Consider the following 20,249-nt stretch of genomic DNA (forward strand, 5'->3'; position numbering starts at 1 on the left):
CTACCAGATTTGGACACTTGGAGACTGCAAGTGTTGTCCATTCTCCTTTGCAAAATAAGAAAGTATCATCTGATCTTATCTTATTTTGCAAAGGAGAATGGACAACACTTGCAGTCTCCAAGTGTCCAAAGCTGGTAGAGATGTGCAAAGCTGGTACCAAAAAAAAGACCAGCAACTGTAACAAAAGGTGCAACAAAAGGCGAGCTGAATACAAAAGCAGGCTACACTTTTCAGATTTTAATTTGTAAAACAATTCAACTTCACAATCAAATTCAAATAAAACAGTTTGTGGTTCTAACATGACAAAATATATAAAACTTTTTCATGGCACTGTCATTAAGGAAAAAAAGACAAATTCTTCAGTCAGAATGTGTGTGTGTCTGCCTTGTATAAGATGAGAAGACGTCTGGTTCACAATGAGAATCGTGTTTATAGGCCAAGTATGTCAACACACACAAGGAATTTAGTTCTAAGCATTGATGTCTCTTGCAACACAGAACATAAAACAATATAATATAAAAATCTTCATCTTCCTCATTTGGCTGCTCCAGTTAAGGGTCGCCACAGCAGATAAACTGGTTCTAGCTATCCACACAATCTGCCCGTGCTTGGGACCGGCACCAAGAAATACACAAATAACGTGCAAAAACAGTATCAAAAATATACACTATACACCATACAAAAGACTATAAACTATACAAAATACACATTTCTAATCAGGATCACAGCTGGGCTGCACAGTGGCATGGTGGTTAGCGGCGTAGCCTCACACCTCCAAGGTTGTGAGAACAAATTCCAGCTCGGATCTTGTGTGTGCGCAAAGTTTGCATGCTCTCCCCGTGTCAGCGCCCGTTTCTTTTGGGTTCTCCGGTTTCCTCCCACCTTCCTAATACATGTATACTAGGTGGTTTGGTGACTCAAACTGACCATGAGTGTGTGAGTGTATGGTGTGTTTACAGTTTGCAGTAGCCGTGGATGAGTTCAGGCAGGGCGAGCACACACACACATACCATTAACTTACACACTTGAAAGCATGTATTTGAATGCCAGAGGACAGGGTGAAAATGGCAGACAGCTGCTGCGTTATTAAAGTGTATGCTTGTATAATTGATCGATTGATTGATGAAACCCTTTATTGCTGTTGCAACAAACCATGTCATAAGTACAAGTACTACTGAAACTTGGCCATCAACCAAACCATAATTATGTAATAATGAAGTTTATTTATATTAGGAATCACTGAGCACTTTGTGTGGCTTTACGTGCAAGAGATATTTATGTGTGATATTTTTATGATGGTAGGCTATTGAAACATGGTTTATGTTTTCTGGAAACATTTTGAAAGAATTTAATGGATTATTCCTTATTCCAGAGATAGTTGGGCTTCATGTTCAGAGTTTAAAATACTTCATTGACTTAAACCAGGACTCACTGAACATGAATATACCCAATTGAATAAAAGCAAAATCATAACACACCCCACTATGTAATTTCATTATGATTTAAGGCCCTAAATCCAGTAATTTAAAGACAGCAGATGGCCTGTGCATAATTGGATCACAAGTAAGCACAACTATTAAGTGAAGTAGTTGTCATTGTGAAACATTGCAGCACAGCACACAACAAAATGTGTCCTCTGCTTTTAACCATCACCCTTGGTGAGCAGTGTGCAGCAATGATGGGCGCCCATGGGACTGTGCTTTGCTCAGTGGCACCTTGACTAATTGGGATTCGAACCAGCAACCTTCTAATTACGGGTCAGCTTCCTTACCCGCTAGGTCACCACTGCCCCCACGTGTCTTCAGCTTGTGCCGAGATCCTGCACACATTCAGCACACCATTCCTTGTTGAGATCTGTTTCTTTCATGTTATGCCCATGGTAGAGAAGCATGTGATATGTAGTGATCCTCAAACTTTCACATTTGCCTCTCCCAGTACTACAATTTTAATAGTTAATGACATAAAAATAATATCTGCAGAGTTTAAACACAGAGCAGCAGTCTCCAAGACTATTAGAGTACAAGTACCACAGTTTGAGAACCAAGTCATTAGTGCAGTGATTCTCAAAATGGGCAAAGTCATGCTGAACTAACCCCAACCTCTCCTGCCTTTGACTGTGGTGTGTGAAACGTTGGTGAGGCGGTGCCCCGTACAAAACTGCTCTTCAGAAAAGCATGTCATAGGAAAGAGTGGGTTTCAGAGAACAGTTTTTGCTGAAACACGCTTTAGGTTTTGTTCATATGTGGCGTTTGAGGAGCAGGGCAGCAAACAATCATTGTTTTCTCACTCTGCTTCACTCGCCATGAATTGGCCAAAGATTGCGACTGACTAGACAGAGGGTTTGCATGGAAACTGATTCGTTTGGCTGGCTCTTGTGCTAGAATAAGAGAAGTTATGGTTTGAAAACCACTGCATTAGTGTTTTGGATCACACTATGGGCATAGGTTTCCAACTAGTACTTATGCACTAAGCATGTGGCTTGTTTGCTAATTTGAAGCCAAAAGCACACTCAGGATTTACATAAATAGATAAAAAAAAAGTATATTAAAGAACGTTGCTGTACTTTGCTCAGTAGTGCACTGGCGGCTCGGTATTCGTAACCTTCTGATTATGGGTCTGCTTCTTTACTCGCTAGGCCACTGCTAGCCTGATTGACCGCTTTCAACCATGACACTTCGTCAAAACATCACATTTGCAAACATAGTTGAACACTGTATTGCGGTCTTGTTAAATCTTTTTATTTATGCAAATCTAGGGGACACCTTTGACCTTACACTGGTGAACAAGCCCAGTAGTGCTGTGCTTTAAGCCAGTTTGAAAAAAATGTCTTGGTGGTGACACTTACGTAATGCAGATTGAAATCCAAATATAAAGTGATATTTTGACTGCTTACTACAATATTATAAGCATAAATAACCATGTTATCTGAGCAGTTAGGTTATGGTGTTAAATAATGACATAAAAAGTAAGGCTTTTGGATGAGATCAGTTTAATCTCATTCCCAAACTACACGACCTATATTTAAAGTGTGAAGCAGTAACACAGACTTCTATTGTGAAGGGTGTAAATGCTCATCGACTCACTCCAAATGACAGGCGAGATAAACACACACACACAAAAAGTATTTACCAGTAGCCTTTGGAATTAATGCACCATAGATATATGTGCAAGGAACCCACACATTTAATTATGATGACAATAAAAGGCTATCAGAAGTAACAGGATAAAAAAAAATCTGTTTTTAAACACAATCAGGAAACAGCATCTCACTACCAAAACTGTATAAAATCTTGTTAACAGGGTGGTTCTCTTGGTGCTATCCCAATTGCAACGGATTAAAATATTTTCCTTTCACCACAATGTCAGAAGTGTGCTTTATGATGAAAAAACATCAGTTGGCAAGAGGAAGGTGTCCTTTTCTCCTATAACCTGTAACTGCCAAATCTGCCTTGGCATGGACCGAAAAGTCAATCTCAAAGACACATGTAAAGAACACAGATAGCCTGCTCTTCACAACGAGTGACGAGTTTACAAAAAATGCACGAGAGGTTCATCACAAAGGGTAATCTAAAAAGGGGGGGAATGAACAATCCTGAATCCTTGAGACATCCAGTTATTGCTTAAGGTAAAAGAGAAAACAGGGAGCATAACAAGACAGGTCCTTCCTACTGAGTTCTGTTTGGTGACACAAGACCCATGTCCAGTGTGACTGGACCTACGCACACTTCTTAATCAGCTATGTGAGCATCAAGGCGGTCTCCCAGGGTGACAAAGGAATGTAGTGAGAGGGGAGGCTGAGGAGGGCACTACTGATCTGCTGGCATGTCTCTGTCTGTCTCTGCCTTCGACGGCTGGCCTGGCGATGGGGTGTGGGGTGGACGGGAGACTGGAGCGATGCCGTGGGCCATGGGCAGGGCCCCAGCGACAATCCCTTCCACGGTGGCTCCCGCGGTCACCCCGACAAGATTTGAGGGGAACCTGGGTTAAAAGAAAATGAAGGCATTGTGTTTTATAGTCAGAGAAAAAAAAACAAAAAAAACATATGCATTCCTCATCTTACCTGTATGCAGCAGCGCCATTGAGCTCAGAGTGTACAGAGCTGGGGTCCATGCCAGGCCACTGAGGTGCAGCCATGAGATATTCCTTATTGACACAATTCTTCAAACTGTCAGGAATACGTCCTGTGGAAAAAATAAAGCGTTCCAGTGTGTGTTGATTCTTCCAAGACAATTTACAGTTACATCAAGAAAAAGCACAACATTGTCTTAGACTCTACCACAAAGAGAATTTGATTTACAAAAGCATCTGGAGGCGTTAAGTAAGAATGGGGCTTTCTAAAAACTAAAATGACAAGATAATGATTGGTTGATGGTAAACCTGGTCACATCAATCCAAAAGTGAGCCACACACTGATCAGTTTGCTGTGACTACTTAAAATACTTAAATGAGAATTGGGTTATATCATTGCAAAATATTTCCCTGTTTTATTTGTTAGCAAACAAGTGAAAAAAGTTTGAATTTAGAGCCTCAGTGGACATGGATTATTTCAACAATCAAATGTGTTAAATTGGACAAACTTTTTAGATTAAAGTGTTAAAAAGGTTAAGGTGTGACTCAAAATAGAATCAGTTAGTAGAGTCTATATTTTCTTTGTTTATTTTATTATTACATTGCTATTGTTGGGGCAAAACTGTTATGGACAATAAAACACGGTTCTTGTATTTTTATGCAGCACTGTGGTGGCGTTTGAGCAAAATGTTGAACAGCACCTGTTATGGCTCGGCGTACTTCTCTAGCTGCCTCTTCACGGGCCTCGATGGATGCCTGTTCACTGTACCAGGATGTGTGAGGTGTACAGATCAGGTTGGGTGCATCTTTCAGGGGGCCTTGAGAGAAGCTGCTTGGAAAGGGGGCTTTTGTTAAAACACACATATAAACGTGCACATATGCAGAGGATGCTTTTTGGAAATGGAGCAACTCAATGCATACAAATAGAAACAATGATAAGCTAGGTCAGAGGAAAGACCTTTTTCGTTTTTATCTTCCTGAGCCTGGTCCTCACCTAAACGGCTCTGTCTCGTGGACGTCCAGAGCGGCTCCTCGTATCCTTCCCTCTTTCAGAGCCTGTGCCAGGGCCTTCTCATCCACTAGACCACCCCTCGCTGTGTTCACCAGAAATGCACCCTGCCTCATCTAAGAAGACAATAAAAAGATGAAACAGGGGATAACACCAGGATTTTCAAAAGGACAAGTTCACGTACAGTAATGATAACTGGGACAGAAAGCTACCTGCTTGATGGTAAAGTCGTTAATAAGATGGTGGTTGTGTTCATTCAAGCTACAGTGCAAGGACACGCAGTCTGAGTGAATCAGGAGGTCCTGTAAGGTCGTCATTCGCTGCAGACCAAGGGAGCGCTCCACGCCATCAGGGAGATAGGGGTCGTAGAAAATCACATTGAAGCCGAAAGCCTTTGCTCGCAAGGCCACCGCCTGGCCCACCCGCCCTGCATTCATGGAGATATTAAAAAGGGCATGAGAGAAGGACGGGGGATCCAACTTCACAAGAAAGAAGGGGTCTTAAGAGCACTGTATAAAGTGGGGTTACTGCATCCCCAACATCAGACGTGTTACCACGCGGCATTTGACTTATTCGGTGACTATCACTGTCATTAAGCATGCTGTGGTTTGTGCTAGAAATGACAATTAATGGAAGAGTGGGTTGAAAAACATGAAAGATGCTTCGGAGTAAGCCAGAGAAAATGTTATTATAAAGAAGAAGAAGAAGAATAAATAAGCCTTTTCGCTGCATGATGAACACTGAATTTTTCAGCTTTTACAGTCTTAAAAGAATAAATAAATGGACATAGAAATATTGAGCTGTCAGTTTCACATCTACTTTAATATTAAAAACAAGGACTTATTACAATGGACTGATTGATAATGCTGACTGGCTAACAACAGACCTACCAAGACCAATGATGCCCAGAGTTTCCCCTCGGATACGCGCAGCCCCTCCAGCCACCTCCCTAATTTGTTCCACGCTGGAAGCCCGCGTCCCCTCTCTCAGCGCCTGGTGCATCCAGGTTACTCGCCGGTACAGGTTCAGAATGAAGCACAGTGCTGTATCGGCGGTCTCTTCCACCGATGAGGATGGGACATTACAGACTGCGATGCCTGTGACAGATCAGACAACATGGAACAAACAAATGAAGGGAAGAGAGACCGAAAAGGACAATTATTTCTAAACAAATTCAACATACTGATTAAAATGTTCTTCTTTAGAAAGATTAGCATTGTCCTGCAAAGGAAATATAGTGATGCATTGAGTCATTTTCTGCAATATTCTAACCTAGCTCAATAAATGCCACGAATAATAGCAATAACATAAAACAAAAGTCACCTTTAATGGTTTTGTTTCAACAAATTACTTCCATAATTAATATATCATAAGTGTTTTTGGTAGCATGCTTAGACCTGCTCTAAATAAAGGGAAACACTTACCAAGCTCAGCTGCAGCCTTGATGTCAATGTTATCGAAGCCGCTGCCAATTCTCACAATGATACGAAGGCCCTTAAATTTTTCCAGGTCGTCACGAGACAGCGTGATGGTGTGGTACATGAGTGCGCCTACAGCCTCGTTCAGAACCTGGTGATTTAACATTTAAAGATGAAACATTTCTTCTACGACCAGTTCCATCACCCGGAGATTTCTGCTTTATTAATGCACAGTCGAAGATGGCCAATGTAGTTACCCGGAACATGTGAAATACAGGAATGTGGGGACAAGATAAATGAATGAATAAATAAGCCCGTACCTTCTCATGTATCTCCTGGGTTGACTGAGCATCACAGAACGCCACCGTGGCCACATCCTTGAGCACAGGCATTTCCACAGTGCAGTCACGCCCATCTAGAAGTGCCACTAGAGGGCGAGGGTGCATCGGCCCATTCAGGATAGGGGGGCGAATGCCTATCAATAGTTTCAAATAAATAAATACATAAATACATCTACTTTTTTAACACTGTTACTGTTGAGTGATGTGGACTGATATATCAGCAATTTATGACCACAATATGCTAAACATTCTACACCATATTTCCGCATAATTGCAGACACAAAGATTCTAATAATTTTTTGCAGTAAATATGTAACATACCCACTTATTAATATGAGCAGAAACTGCCAATGGAACAGCATCTGACTCAGTGGGAATAAATTATTCTAGAATTACTAAACATTTTAGACCAAAGGCCAGTTTGTGGGCCAGTTAAGAGCTGGTGAATAATCTAAAGATTGGCTCGCAGAATGCAAAGACCTATGAACCACTTCCGGGTCCCGGAAAACTGGCCAACACTTTTCCGATAGATCAGCGGCAGTCGCTTATGTCAGGGTTTGGGGGGTTGGGATTAAATTGGCCTAAGACTGGGACTACAGTTTCTAGGTGAAAAAGAGATGAATAGAGAGATACAAAGAGAAGTAACGACACAGTGGTTATCCAGCCACTAGTTATCCAGCGAATAGGTTCTAAGAAACAAAACGCGTCGCTACTACCCAAGAATTCACCTTACAGATCATCTCAATCTCACAATTGCATTGTTTTATTATACCAAAATGTGGCACATTGAATGGTTTCATCTGCACTTGTTGGACATATAATTATTGCATGTTCTATGAACTGGAATCTGCGTTAAGAGAAAAATTGAACACAGATGTGTAAACGCAGCACAACACCATTTAACGCAGTCTGCAGCTAATAACATACGCAATGAACTAATCAACCACATTGCTTTCTTTTCCAAACGGCCTTCAGTTTAGCATATGCCATTTGACTGTAGTTCAGGAATGAAACGTGTGTTTCATGGACCTTCTGTCTCACATATTCATGCATTCATATATATGTATATATATATAGGGTGAGTGTTGGCAAGGATCTCATGATATAATACTTATTATATCAATATATTGTGATACTGTGCTTATTACAATATTCACTTAATATTGTTCACTGAAAATGTAAAAACAGAGCTGATATACAAGATGCTGTGAACAATCTGTGTGGATCACATTACACTAATAATTCAGCCAAAACATCATAAATAGGACCTGAATTTTGAACTAAATTGGTTTACAAAAATATCAATATTTGATATGCATGTATTGATACAATATCACCATGTAAAATATTACAATATATTGCTGTATCAATATTTTATAACACCTCTAACACACACACACAAAGTATTTGCTGGCTTCTGACCTCTCATCAGTGGGCACAACATCCCTGAACGCTGGAATAAGGGGGTGGGGTTACAGAAGGCTGCGTTGTGTTTTGTGAAATTATGACCTACATTTTCCTCTGTCTGGAGGCAATGACCTTTGCCCTTTCTACAACTTCAACACATACAGGCCTGGCTCCAAACAAAGACAGTGCAAAGGCAAACCCACTGGTATTGTTATTATAATATAGTATACTGGTATGAAAATCTTTATTTGAACATACATATGAATTATATATGCTGGGAAAAAGCATACACGTGGTAAAAAATAATGGCCCTTGGCGATAAATTTGAACTTATTTTAAAATAGGACATTATATCATTAAGTATTATGAGCACAGCGCTATAAGAAACATATTGTGAGGACCGTAAGTTAGATATTGAGTTCTGTAACTATCAGATTTCATATAAGACGATCCTTTCTTAGCACCACAAGTAGGAAATGTACAAGTTTATACATTTCATGTACATTTATGATCATATGGTTTTAATGGATTTACAATTATTAAAACGGGAATCTGGATGACTAGGATGTCAAGAAATAAACGACCCTTTCACAGGCGCCACATCCGATTTTTCACGTACACACAAGCGATGCGTTATTGACCAGCTGACCGCGGAAGGAACGCGGCCAGCGCGTTTCTGTCCAGGCCGGGAGCGCTGAATGAACGCCGACGCCTCCGACGACGACCGGGTCCGAGCTTCGTTTCTTCTACCCGCGCACACAAAGGAGCCACAATAGCGGCGGAACGGGGACAAAAACCGAGACAAAAAGCAGGCGGCCGCGGCCGGGGGGTGTTCGGGTGGCCGCGCCATCTGGATGGGGACGGGCGCCGAGTCGGAACGGTGCGCGAACGCGGCCTACTCCAGACAAGGCTGCGACCGCGCATACAATGCTGGCCGCACACATCTTATTCATTCTCCCACTCCTGCCACTCGGGGTGGACGCGAACACGCGGGGAGGGGCAGCGCGGCCGATAATGCTGCAGTACCCCACCCTGCCCCCCACTACACGAGCTAGAACATGCGCACACAATGCGAGGGGCTTCAAGGACACCTCCTCGGCGGCTAGCGATCAAGCGGGACGCGTGCGCGCGGAGAAAACGCCATTTTATCGGCCGTACGCGGGCCCGGGACGAACCCGCTCGGCGTGAGAGGAGGGGAACGCGCTCGGCGGCCGAACCTTGCATGCTGCAGTCCTGTCTTCCTTTCTCCCTTTTCCTCCTACAGTTGCTGTCAGTGCGCTCTAGTTTGGCATAATCCCAGCCCGAAGAGGCCCTCCCCCTCCCGTCCGACTGCGCCAATCACGGGCGGCCTCTGCTCCGGTTTACCCAATCGCCTGGAGGGTCATTTGCATACACAAATTTGATTGGACAGAACGCTTGGAAGGGTCGAAAAAAAAAAAATCCCGTTGTTTTTTTTTAAAGAGACAAGCGTGTAGCGCAATAGGCCCATCTAGGATTCCCAAAGGAAACGCACATTTTCAGTGGCCTTGCAAAGAACAGTCTGGCAGTGTTAGAAACTAAACTTGACAAATCTTATCATTCAGGAGCATTATACACTATCATTGCTGAAGTCGCGTGATACATTAAATGATGAATAATGTGGCTTACATGGTTTAAAAGTGGAGAGTTGCATTACATTAATTTGGCAGACACATATCCAAAGCAATTTCCACACAAAGAGTAACATTTAAGTTTAGGACAACGTGTGACATTTATGCTGCATATGCCACTCAAAACTAAGTGTGAATATTGTGTATATTGTTAAAAGTTAAGAGCAGTGAAAGACTGTGTGAGTGTCACTCTCTTAACACACCAGTCTTCAAGAGATTCTTAAAGATGGAGGCGCTCTAACCATAGCCACACTTACTACCGTATAACAGCACTGTAAGGATTAAAAAGGTTAAATAATTGTCCCTCTAGGTCATGCAAACAAAATAGTTTCAAATTCTATAGTACCAAAATCACAGAAAAGAAGATGCGAACATTATGGAGCGGTACAAACCAGAAATGTTTGAGCGCTAAATGGGAAGTAGATTCTCACCAACAGAATGGAGAGTTACAGGTATTTATAACGCTATTACTTTACTATATTTATATTCCTCTCAGTGTGACAAAACAGTATCGGCCATGACAATTGTTCTGAAAGATGTTATTGAAGAACAGATTTAACTGGATCCAGAATCCATATAGTATTTTGTAGGGCAGTGTATTCGCTAGTATCTCACAATACAATATGTATCATGATACACGGGACAATTATTTCATGATATATTGTAATACTGTACATATTGCGATATTATACATAGAGCTGATATAAAAGATGCTGTGAAAAGTCTGTGCGGACCAAATTTCATAATTCAGCCAACATAGCTCAGAACTGATTTTTTTTCTTGGACAAAAATATTGATATCTGATATGTCTGTATCGATATAATATCACCACGTAAAATATCACGATGTACTGCTGGATCGATATTCTCCAACATCCCTAGTATTTTGAATAACTGACCATCAAAAAAGCGATCAAGCCGTGGTCGTTTGACTTTGGGTTTATCCATGACGGTCAGCGCTGCATTAAAAGAGCCCCAGAGCCCCAAATCCCCGAGCCGCTGCTGCTTACTCTTCAGCTTCACTGTACAACCACGGGACCTGCAAACAATAAATCAAGACAGAGGTGCATTAAACGCCAAAATACAGCGATCCTTCGGTCTTTGTGCCGCTCCAGTGTTTAAACTGTAGAAGGTAAAATTTTAAAAGAACTTTTATCAAGCCTGGCCAGGCCGGGGCAGCAGCAGCAGATCCAGTCACGATACTGTCCGTCTGTCGCAAAAACCGGGGTGTGCGTTCGGACCCCCACTTTAACCTCGTACCCACGTCCCTCTCCCGTTACTCCCCCGCCAAGTGAGCAGCCGCGGCCGGGAAGACCCGGAGAGCGCCGCTCGGCCCGCGAACTCCTTCCCACGGTGGGGCGAGCGCGACGACAACACGCGACTACGGAGCGCGAGTGGCGCCGGGAAAAGTTTCGACGCGCGCACGCGGAGCACCGTGGGAACGTCGCTCGACGAGTTATTACCGGTCGGAGGTCTCCGGGCAGCTAGTAAAGGGCGACGCTGCCGGCTCAATATCTTCCCCGCGTCCCGATCGCCATGACACCGACGGCGCGAGGAAATTGTTGCGGCGGGGTCACGCAGGGGTCAGGCGCGCAGATGACGACTGCGAACAAAGAGGGGCTCCCACAGGCCGCGTGCGCGTGTTTTTGTCGGGCCGGGTGGGGGATTCAGGCACCGGGCGGCGAGGGTGGCGCCGACACGTGTCTCTGGCGGTACTGCACCCCTCCGTCCGCCGCATGTCCGCTCCCCGGCGCTCCGGCGTCCTCCTCCGGCCGCACCGGAAACGCGGGAACAAGATGGATGACGGCGGGCCGAGCGGAGATTCGTCAAGGAACGATGTAGTCGGACTAGACGCTGGACTGGTGCGAAATCGGCCGGTGCGACGCCTTCAAAATGTCAGAAATCCACTGGAACACGAGAATAATGGCTGCTGATGAAGTGTACGCAGATATTCCATCATTAACAGACATTTCCTGCTTCCAGAGTCTTTTCCAACGTGAATAGTGTCCGGAATTGAGTTTTCTCCCGTTTCATGTCTTTTTAATATGAAGAACGAGGACATTTCTAAATGACCCTAAACTTTTGAACAGCAGTGTACATTGCTTAAATTTCTCTTCATGTAATTAAATGCATTTAGTGCACGTTTTGTGAACCGTGTCTTATTTTGTGAAAATGTCATGGAACACAATTCAAAAGTCCAGCACATTCCTGAACCTCCCTTTTGGTTCTACGTTCACTTTCTCAGGTAAATATATTGAGGTTTCTTAAATCAGCTTATTCACAAGCCAATGACGGGTGATGGCTGTATTTATTCAGCTCCTCTGGAAAAACCGAGACAGGAGACGGCTACTAGGAAGTGGCCTATGAAAAGAGTTTTCGGGTAACTGTCTCCCAAGTTTACGGTGTGATTATGGAAAGACAAGCCTCTGAAAGAACTTTGGTCCTGGATTGCTCGAAAGGCAGAATTGAATGGAGTGGTGATGCACTGTTGCGCTGTATAAATACATGACCTTCATGATGACGGGGAGCAAAAGAAAACCTTTCCTGTGTGGTTCACAAATTAGGTCGTCAATCGATCCAAGTTCAAATGTGCAATAGTATGTTTGAAGAACAACATTTTGCCACTGAGCAAAGCACCATCCCCAGGCACCTGTCATGGCTGCCCACTGTTCACTCAGGGTGATGGGTTAAATGCAGCAGACAAATTTCACTGTGTGCACCGTGTGCTGTGCATTACAAGTGACAATCACTTCACTTTTAGAAAACGAGGGTGCCAAGTTCAAAGAAAATACCTCCTCTCCCACTATTAAGCACGGGGGTGGTGCGACCCTGCTTCAGTCTTGTTTGTTTGGGAACATTTTGTTTCTAGACAAATGAAAAGTAGAATATGATTGAAGACCATGATCTGCAACACAGCAACCAGCCTCAAGACTTACAGTCTTGAATACATTATAAATCCACCAGTATATAATATTGTGGGTGAACATGGCCAATTAATAAATTAAATTACCCATCTACCAATATGGCACCAATGTATGCAAATATAAATTTTGACTAGTTGTTTCACCAGACAGTTGTGCTCCACTGAAGGCACCGAAATTTCTGATTCAGAACACACTGACGACTCGGACGAGACGTATAGTGTGACAAAGCATACAGACTTACAAAAACACCACTGAAGGTTGGTTATATGAAATTGCAAAATAAAGGCACTGGTCCGTAAATCAGACACTCAGTGTTTAGAGCTTTATATATAAAATAAAAAAAAAGATACTACTCAGTTCCATCAAAATGGCAGCATTTACTTTAAAGCTATACCTATCTGGACAGAATTATTGTACATTATTGTACATACGGGGGGGTCAGTACAGAATTATCATAGCTTTTTTTAATATATTGAACAAAAAAAGAAACATATACATCTGTATATGCTAGTAAACATGAGGTATGATAAAACATTTAAACTGCAATAGCAGAACAATTAGAAGAAAAAAAAAAAAAAAAAACGACGAAATGACGAAAACGATCTTCATTGTTGTTTCCTTATAAAATAATTTCAATAAACTTTATTTACACAAACTGAGCCTGCCATCTTAAAACACTTACAATACAAAAAGAAACATCTCTAAAAGACAGCGATCGCCTGTCCCAATCTCCAAACTACCATCTTTACACATAACTTGTTTTAAAACAAAGGATTGCTGTATAATACAATAGTACAATGTGCCCTCAGAATACAGTGGTTGCTTTCAGGTTTTTTTTTTTTTTTTCCTCTTTTTTTTTTTCCCCCCAAACACAGTGCATTCATTACCAATGTCTACACATCTTTTTATGCCTTAAGAGAAGAGAAATGAGTCGTATAGAGTAGAAATATTAAGAAAAAGATCAGAACAGAAATTATAAAGGACAGCAGCTACACAATTCCTATTAGTATTGAAAAGGAAGGAGGAAAGAGGAGAGGGAGAGAAATATCTGGCATGTTAAGGCTTATGATTAAATCAAATGTAATCAGAAAGAAACAGAATTAAAAAAGTTTTGTTTTTTAAAAAAAAAAAAATGGCATAATGCCCTTAAAAAGGAGGGGGTATGGATTAATTAAAAATAACCATAGTTTTGAAAAAAAAAAAAAAAAAAAAAAAATGGGCTCACTTGGTTTGAGTTTAAGGGTGGATTAAAGACATCCAACACACACTAAGGGAACAGAACGTCCAGGATCCCGTATTCACAACCATAAGAACATCTCGGCGACTGGTTTTGGAATGTACTATGATGGAGGTTCCGCATCCATGCCTACCTGCATTATCTGCTGCTGTCATTAGCTGTAGTTGAGGGGTCACCGTCATTTGAGAATATACATCATGCTCGTCGTGTGGCTGAGCATTTGTGTTCCTGAGAACCCTGCTCCTGTGAGGTCGCAGAGGGTTTTGGAGAATGAGTTGATTGCTGGCAATGGAGGGAGTGGAAGGAGAAGCTTATTTTCCAAAGATTTTAATTCTCCTCAATTAAAGTCAAGTCAAGTTCTGTGCAATCCCTTTCAAAAACACTTTGTTGACCTCCGTCACGCTCAGGGTCACCTTCCTCCCCCTCCTCCTCTTCCTCCTCCTCATCACTCTCACTAAGTGGGCCAATGCTCGTCCTTCCCAGCCCCTCGGCTGGGGAACATGACCCTCTGAAGTCTCCCAAAAAAGGCTCAAGGCCCATGCAGACGTCCCCTCCACACGCAAGCCTTCCACGCTCCATAGCACTGAGGGGGTCAGTACTCCGCGTCTGGTGGAAGAAAACAGATCCAAAGCAAAATGGGTTTATGTTAAAACATTTTGGATAGAACTCATGATTATCTTGATAATAAAAAGGATGTGTCGCTCAACAGAATCCATAGCTTTGTTCACAGGCATGAAAAGATATTACTTCAGAAGACCTCAGGCCATTTTTGATCTTCTAAAACTTAAGACTCACCCCTGTGAAATCTTATTGGAAGCTTTGTTGGCTAGGCTTCTTTTATGTTTCAGAACAAAAGAATAATAAATTAACTTTATGGTAACGGCTTATTACCTCCCACTGCACACCATACAGCCCACAATAACACAAAAGTTTTGGAGCTGCTGCGATGGCATCAGAATTTAGATCATGTCAAAGACTCTCTAGGTGCATGCACATCTAGAGACTGGAAGCGACAGGTCTGCTGGTATGAACAGAGTGGCCATGAAATATGGTGACTTGGAGTGGCCAGGTGAACTAATCAAGCAAAGATTGTGCCAAATACCGATAAATATGATATTAAACAAAACCAAAATCTGTTATACTTGCAACCAGGCACTTGGGGTGTGTGTGATATATATATATATATATATATATATATATATATGGTGGAAAAAAAAACAAATATTCACCCCAAGACAGGTAAAAAGATATCAAAAAAATGAATCAGAGCTTTTAATAGTATCTACACAACACTAGTGAGCTAAGCACAATGGAGTACAAGGGCATCCACATCATACAATCCTCACTAATGTCATATTTCATGATATGATATTGTTTCAACCAACAGAATTCTCTTTTTCCATCATGTTTTTCCGGCAAGTACAAGGGACTTGGGACCCTTGGAATGTGCAGGAAAGCTTACCAAATGATTGCAGTTTGGAATAAGGTATTCATCCTCACTGTTAGCATTATTTTAAATATACACATGCGACTCCAAATCTAGAGGTCAAGTAGTACATGGTAGTACCATTTACGGTAGTAACACTCGCTTTTAAACAACCACAAAGTCGCAGGATCAAACCCCACTTGCTGAGCAAGACCGTCTCCAGGGGACCGTCCTTGTAACTACTGGTTGTAAGACGCTTTGGATAAGGACACCTGACTTATCCAAAAAAGCGATGTGTGCTTTTCGTGCATCTGTGTGCATCTTACCTGCGTCATCTTGGCAAAATCCAGCACTGGCCGAGCACAGGGTCTGTCGGGGTCTCGCCTGCGCTTCAGGCCGGGCTTGAGGAGGAGCAGGTCGCAGGGCTGGGAGTGACAGCGTGGAAGCTGCGGCGGGATGGCACGGCGGAGCGACGACGGGGTGCTGCAGGCGGAGGACGGCGAGGCGGGCACCGCTGAGGGGGGGGCCGTCGGCTGAGGTGGGACCGGCGGCGGGGGCAGGAACTGTGCAGCCGCCTCGCGAATGAGAACTGGGGACAAGGAAAAGCGACGCTGAGGTGGAGGCGGAGGGTGCAGCGGAGAGGGAGAGGAGGAACAAGAAGACGGCGATGGAAAGAAGCAGCAGCAGGCACCGCCTCCGGCCGAGTCACTGGGGTCCCACGGGAAGTTCCACGGCAGCGGGGAGTCGGGGGAGAGCGCAAGGCTGAAGAAGGTGGGGCTAGAAGAGGAGTGCAGCGAGGAGTTCAAAGAGGAGCTGGGAGCTCGGAGTGGGCACGGCCCCCCCGCTCCCCCTCCACTGTGGCATCGGCGGTTCACAGGTGTCCAGACCTTCGAGGCACTGGGCCGCCATGTGTACCGGCAGCGCGAAAGGTCCTCTGGCACGGACAGCGAGCGACAGTGGCGCTTTGGGGGTGGCGGGGGGGGAGGGGGCGCACCTGGAAAAGACAGGTCCGTCACTGAAGTGCTAGGGACCAGGGGCCGGTGCAGGCTGTCCCCCTCTGGGAGGTGGGCAGAGGAAGGAACCAGGGGGACGGGCCCGGGGGGAAAGCTTGAACTCAGCACACCCTGCGCGCTGGGCTTGGAGGGAGGGCAGAGTTGCCAATAACTGCTCTCTGAAAAGGGAGGAAAAAGTAATAATGAAACACTAGGTACTGTCAGAAAAGTAGCAGGACATCACTTTTCATTTGGACATTAAAATTGGAATAAAAAGGATCCTTATTGAGAAATTGACCTTTGTGCTAATTTATGACCATATATGGCCATCAGTGTTTATTAACTGACTGTTAAACACAATGAAGTAAAAGTGACACGGTGACACAACGAAATGTGTCCTCTGCTTTGAACCGTCACCCTTGTTGAGCAGTGGGCAGCCATGACAGGCGCCTGGGGAGCAGTGTGTGGGGACGGTGCTTTGCTCAGTGGCACCTTGGCGGTTCAGGATATGGACCCACAACTCTAAGGTGATGAGTCCGCTTCCTTACTCGCACTGGTCAAAAGTGAATTACTGTCATTTCCATGGTTTTCTTTGGTGAGCATACGCATGTGGAAATTTGAGGCCTTCAAAAGCTTTTCAAACGAACCACTAAAGCTGTAGACCAAAAGGTTTAAGTTGTACATCCCAGACACTAACCAGGCATCAATCCATCTGTCGGCCAGCAGGATTCTGGGCTGCAGGACTTCAGTATGGACTGAGGAAAGTCAATTGAGACACGTGATTAGTGAAATCTTAGCTCTCCAATGCAATTTAAAGATGAACAGGACAATGCCATCCCTTACCAGACTGCCAGCCCATTGGGAGGTGTTGATGTCCAGACTCTTTTTACGCAGAGGCTCAGCAATTAACGTGACCATGGCATGGTGTGGAGAACGTGGGGAGAAGATGGGGAGGGGGGACAGAGAGGGATGGAGGGAGGGAGAGGGGAGGGCGAGGAGCGCGGCGTTTGTTGCCCTCAGCTGTGCTGGTCCGTGGGAATGCAGTCAGTGCAAATCTCTCCAACTGCCCCACACCTCCACAGGGCAAGATGCCCTCACACAGACTCACTGTGGAATCATGGTCATGGTCATCTCACCTGAAGATGTCCAACAGGAGACAAAAACGTGCGAAGCAACAGTTTAAAATAAATAAAATCAATATAACAAATCAGAGAAAAGTATGATTATCTAGTTTAGGAATGTTTTATTTTCAAGCAATTGCAATTAAAAAAAAAAAAAGTGAACGATTGGTTTGGTATTATTCTGATGTTGCAAAAACAAACATTCATACAGGAAGCAAAATATCACATTATGATGACCACACCATTTTATGAATAATTATCCCTGGAACAAAATCCACAAATTGGGATTAATAAACTACATAATAAGAAATGACACTGTAAAAAAAATATATAGGACATCTCAGCAACATCTCTCAAGTGTATACGCTCTTGCTCGTGTGAGTAAAAGTTGAAAACACAGTCCAGTTCCCAAACGTTCAGAAAAAGCAACAGACCACCACCACCACTAATATTATTAATATTATTATTATTATTATTATTATTATAAGCTCTAGTCTCACCGATATGCAAGAACCATGGCTACAAAAACAACGTGCATGGGGAGAACTGCAGGGGCCCGCTGCTGCAGATGTGCCTCGTGCTAATCTCCCCAAGAACTAGGCGACTTTAGTCGGTGACTCGACACTAAAGAAAAGATAAATCTCACGTTCAGGAATGAAACGTCGTTGTAAATGGAAGCCGCCACCGAGCTCCAGCGTGTCGTCGGCATGGTCGCCCTCCCCTCCATTAAACCCCCGTGCCCAGCCGGTCTCCAGATCCCCGGTTGTGGGTATATAAAAGCACGGGCGCCGGTAAGAAATGCCGGAGGTCGAAATGAACGCCGGGCTCCACCACCCCTGTTGTGGCGAAGGTGGGGGCGTAATCGAGGGCAGCTCGGCTAGCGTTAGCCAGCGGCAACGAGGCGTCGCGTCCGCGCAAACAGCGGCGAACTCACCGACATCATCATCATCATCATCATCCGACTCGCGGCCTGGATATCTCCACACACGGCGGCCGCTGCGAGGGCGGCCAGGTCGGCCGCGGCGCACCAGCCGCGCCGCCAGAACACGGCTAGCCGACTAGCATGCTACTGCTAACTTTATTAGCGCAAAAACAGCAACATTTTCGGCGAGCGTCCAGATTTGGCCAGATGGCTGTAAACCAGCTTACGAACCGACTTGAACGCGAGTCGGCGGACACGCGTTTATTATAACGGTCCACGTTAAACAAAACGCGTTTTATTAGGACCACCAGCCTCGCTCGCGTCAAATGACAATGATTTTTCCACAAATGTATTTTTTTTTTATTATTATTTTCTACCCAGGGGCTCAGGCCAAGTTACATCTGTGCCCGATAAGCAATTAATTCATACGGGTGCTCGAGCAGCCTGATTCGGTCGAGCTGCTTCAGACGAGCGAGCAATGCACGCCATTCAAATGAATTAAAGACCCACTAATGATCAGCCTTTTAGCGTGCAAAAAAAAAAAAAAAAAAGATATTTCACTTACCCTTGTCCACGGGAGAGCTCCGAAAGACCCGGGCCTCGAATTGGGCTTAAGTACTGCTTGCTAGGTAGGGATAAACCAATTTATAGGTGCAGCTTGCGACGGGCCAGCCAGCCACCCTTGTGTGGCTGTTTTTGGCGTTCGGTTACCCTGACCTAATATAGCTTAATGTGTGCAATAAAGGCGAGCGCGCTTCTTCCTGCAAACATGAATATATTACATTCACCGGAAAACGACTTTCCCCCCCGCGGATTCAGCATTTTCTTCGCTTTCTAAAACGCTGCATTGCTTCCCTTGGATTTACACAGTCCCCCATTAAAATCCACGGGGAAGGGGGGTGTAGTCGCACGCCCGTGAGCGAATTGAATTCATAAATAACATTTATGGCTCACGAGATGGGAGCGCCCATGATGCGCAAAACACGAAGAGAAAATAAAGAAAACCCTCCAAAAATCCAGCGCACGATGCCGAAACGCATACAAATATTATCGTTTTGCAGCATACGAGTTAAAATCATGTGTCTGTCTGTTCAACGTCTTGCGTTTAACGTTAAATGACGGCGTCGAGTCCGAGTTCCAGGTTGGACTGAACCGCTGTTGAAAAAAAGCACAATAATAACCGGAATTGTGGGAACTGTAGTGCTTGCGGAGCTACGGCGGTTCTTTTAGATGTACTGACTCTTCAGAATCAGCTCGCTAAAAGATTCGTTCAAAAGATTTATTCACGGAATCGCCGAATCATTCAGTGCATGTGAACCCGACTTCCTGAACTGAGGAGTGTTGTGGCTGCGTTCCTTTGACAAACACCTCTGCAAAAACTAAACTAGTTCATAAATCATGAGGATTAAATGTCCTGTCCTGTGGTATGTTTAACTGGTCCATTACAAAAACTGAATAAATCACACCAAACACAAATACTATAATACAAACGAATACAAAGTCTCCATTCTCATTGTATAAGAACATTAATCAGCCCCTGGATTCTCTACCATATTATCTGTACTCATCTGCATTTTGTAACTCACATTTCATTAAATGAAACCTGCAATTTTTTGGTACTGATCAATTATTTATTGATATTGATAACCGTTCTGTCTCCCCATCTGAGCAGGCTAAGAGTCTGTGTGTGATTCTCAACAGTATCCTTTCTTTTCAATCTCATTATAATAACATTA

The 20,249-nt window shown here is 43.8% G+C and overlaps 2 protein-coding genes across 6 annotated transcripts; both read right to left on the reverse strand.

Annotated features, from left to right (window-relative positions):
- Positions 1–222: 222 nt before the first annotated feature.
- LOC114792971 (C-terminal-binding protein 1-like) lies at positions 223–11,493 on the reverse strand. 3 transcript variants are annotated; one of them, XM_028984528.1, is made up of 10 exons: positions 11,355–11,493; positions 10,791–10,930; positions 6,816–6,970; positions 6,502–6,646; positions 5,968–6,174; positions 5,290–5,504; positions 5,063–5,193; positions 4,770–4,897; positions 4,061–4,181; positions 223–3,978 (listed from the first exon to the last, which is right to left on the reverse strand). In XM_028984528.1, the coding sequence occupies exons 2-10, from the start codon at positions 10,837–10,839 to the stop codon at positions 3,807–3,809; spliced, it is 1,323 nt and encodes a 440-aa protein (XP_028840361.1). In that variant the 5' UTR covers positions 10,840–10,930; positions 11,355–11,493; the 3' UTR covers positions 223–3,806. The 3 variants fall into 3 exon arrangements, with proteins under 3 accessions (XP_028840361.1, XP_028840363.1, XP_028840364.1); XM_028984530.1 differs by lacking the exon at positions 11,355–11,493 and adding an exon at positions 9,461–9,616 and having other exon boundaries at positions 10,791–10,895; XM_028984531.1 differs by lacking the exon at positions 10,791–10,930 and having other exon boundaries at positions 11,355–11,482.
- A 2,144-nt stretch (positions 11,494–13,637) lies between these two features.
- fam53c (family with sequence similarity 53 member C) lies at positions 13,638–19,688 on the reverse strand. 3 transcript variants are annotated; one of them, XM_028983790.1, is made up of 6 exons: positions 19,079–19,688; positions 17,314–17,606; positions 17,168–17,225; positions 16,473–16,649; positions 15,805–16,067; positions 13,638–14,658 (listed from the first exon to the last, which is right to left on the reverse strand). In XM_028983790.1, the coding sequence occupies exons 2-6, from the start codon at positions 17,386–17,388 to the stop codon at positions 14,380–14,382; spliced, it is 852 nt and encodes a 283-aa protein (XP_028839623.1). In that variant the 5' UTR covers positions 17,389–17,606; positions 19,079–19,688; the 3' UTR covers positions 13,638–14,379. The 3 variants fall into 3 exon arrangements, with proteins under 3 accessions (XP_028839623.1, XP_028839621.1, XP_028839622.1); XM_028983788.1 differs by having other exon boundaries at positions 15,805–16,649; positions 19,079–19,687; XM_028983789.1 differs by lacking the exon at positions 19,079–19,688 and adding an exon at positions 18,526–18,810 and having other exon boundaries at positions 15,805–16,649.
- Positions 19,689–20,249: the final 561 nt, after the last annotated feature.

Source organism: Denticeps clupeoides, chromosome 6 (assembly GCF_900700375.1).
Source record: "Denticeps clupeoides chromosome 6, fDenClu1.1, whole genome shotgun sequence".
Taxonomy (NCBI): Eukaryota; Metazoa; Chordata; class Actinopteri; order Clupeiformes; family Denticipitidae; genus Denticeps; species Denticeps clupeoides.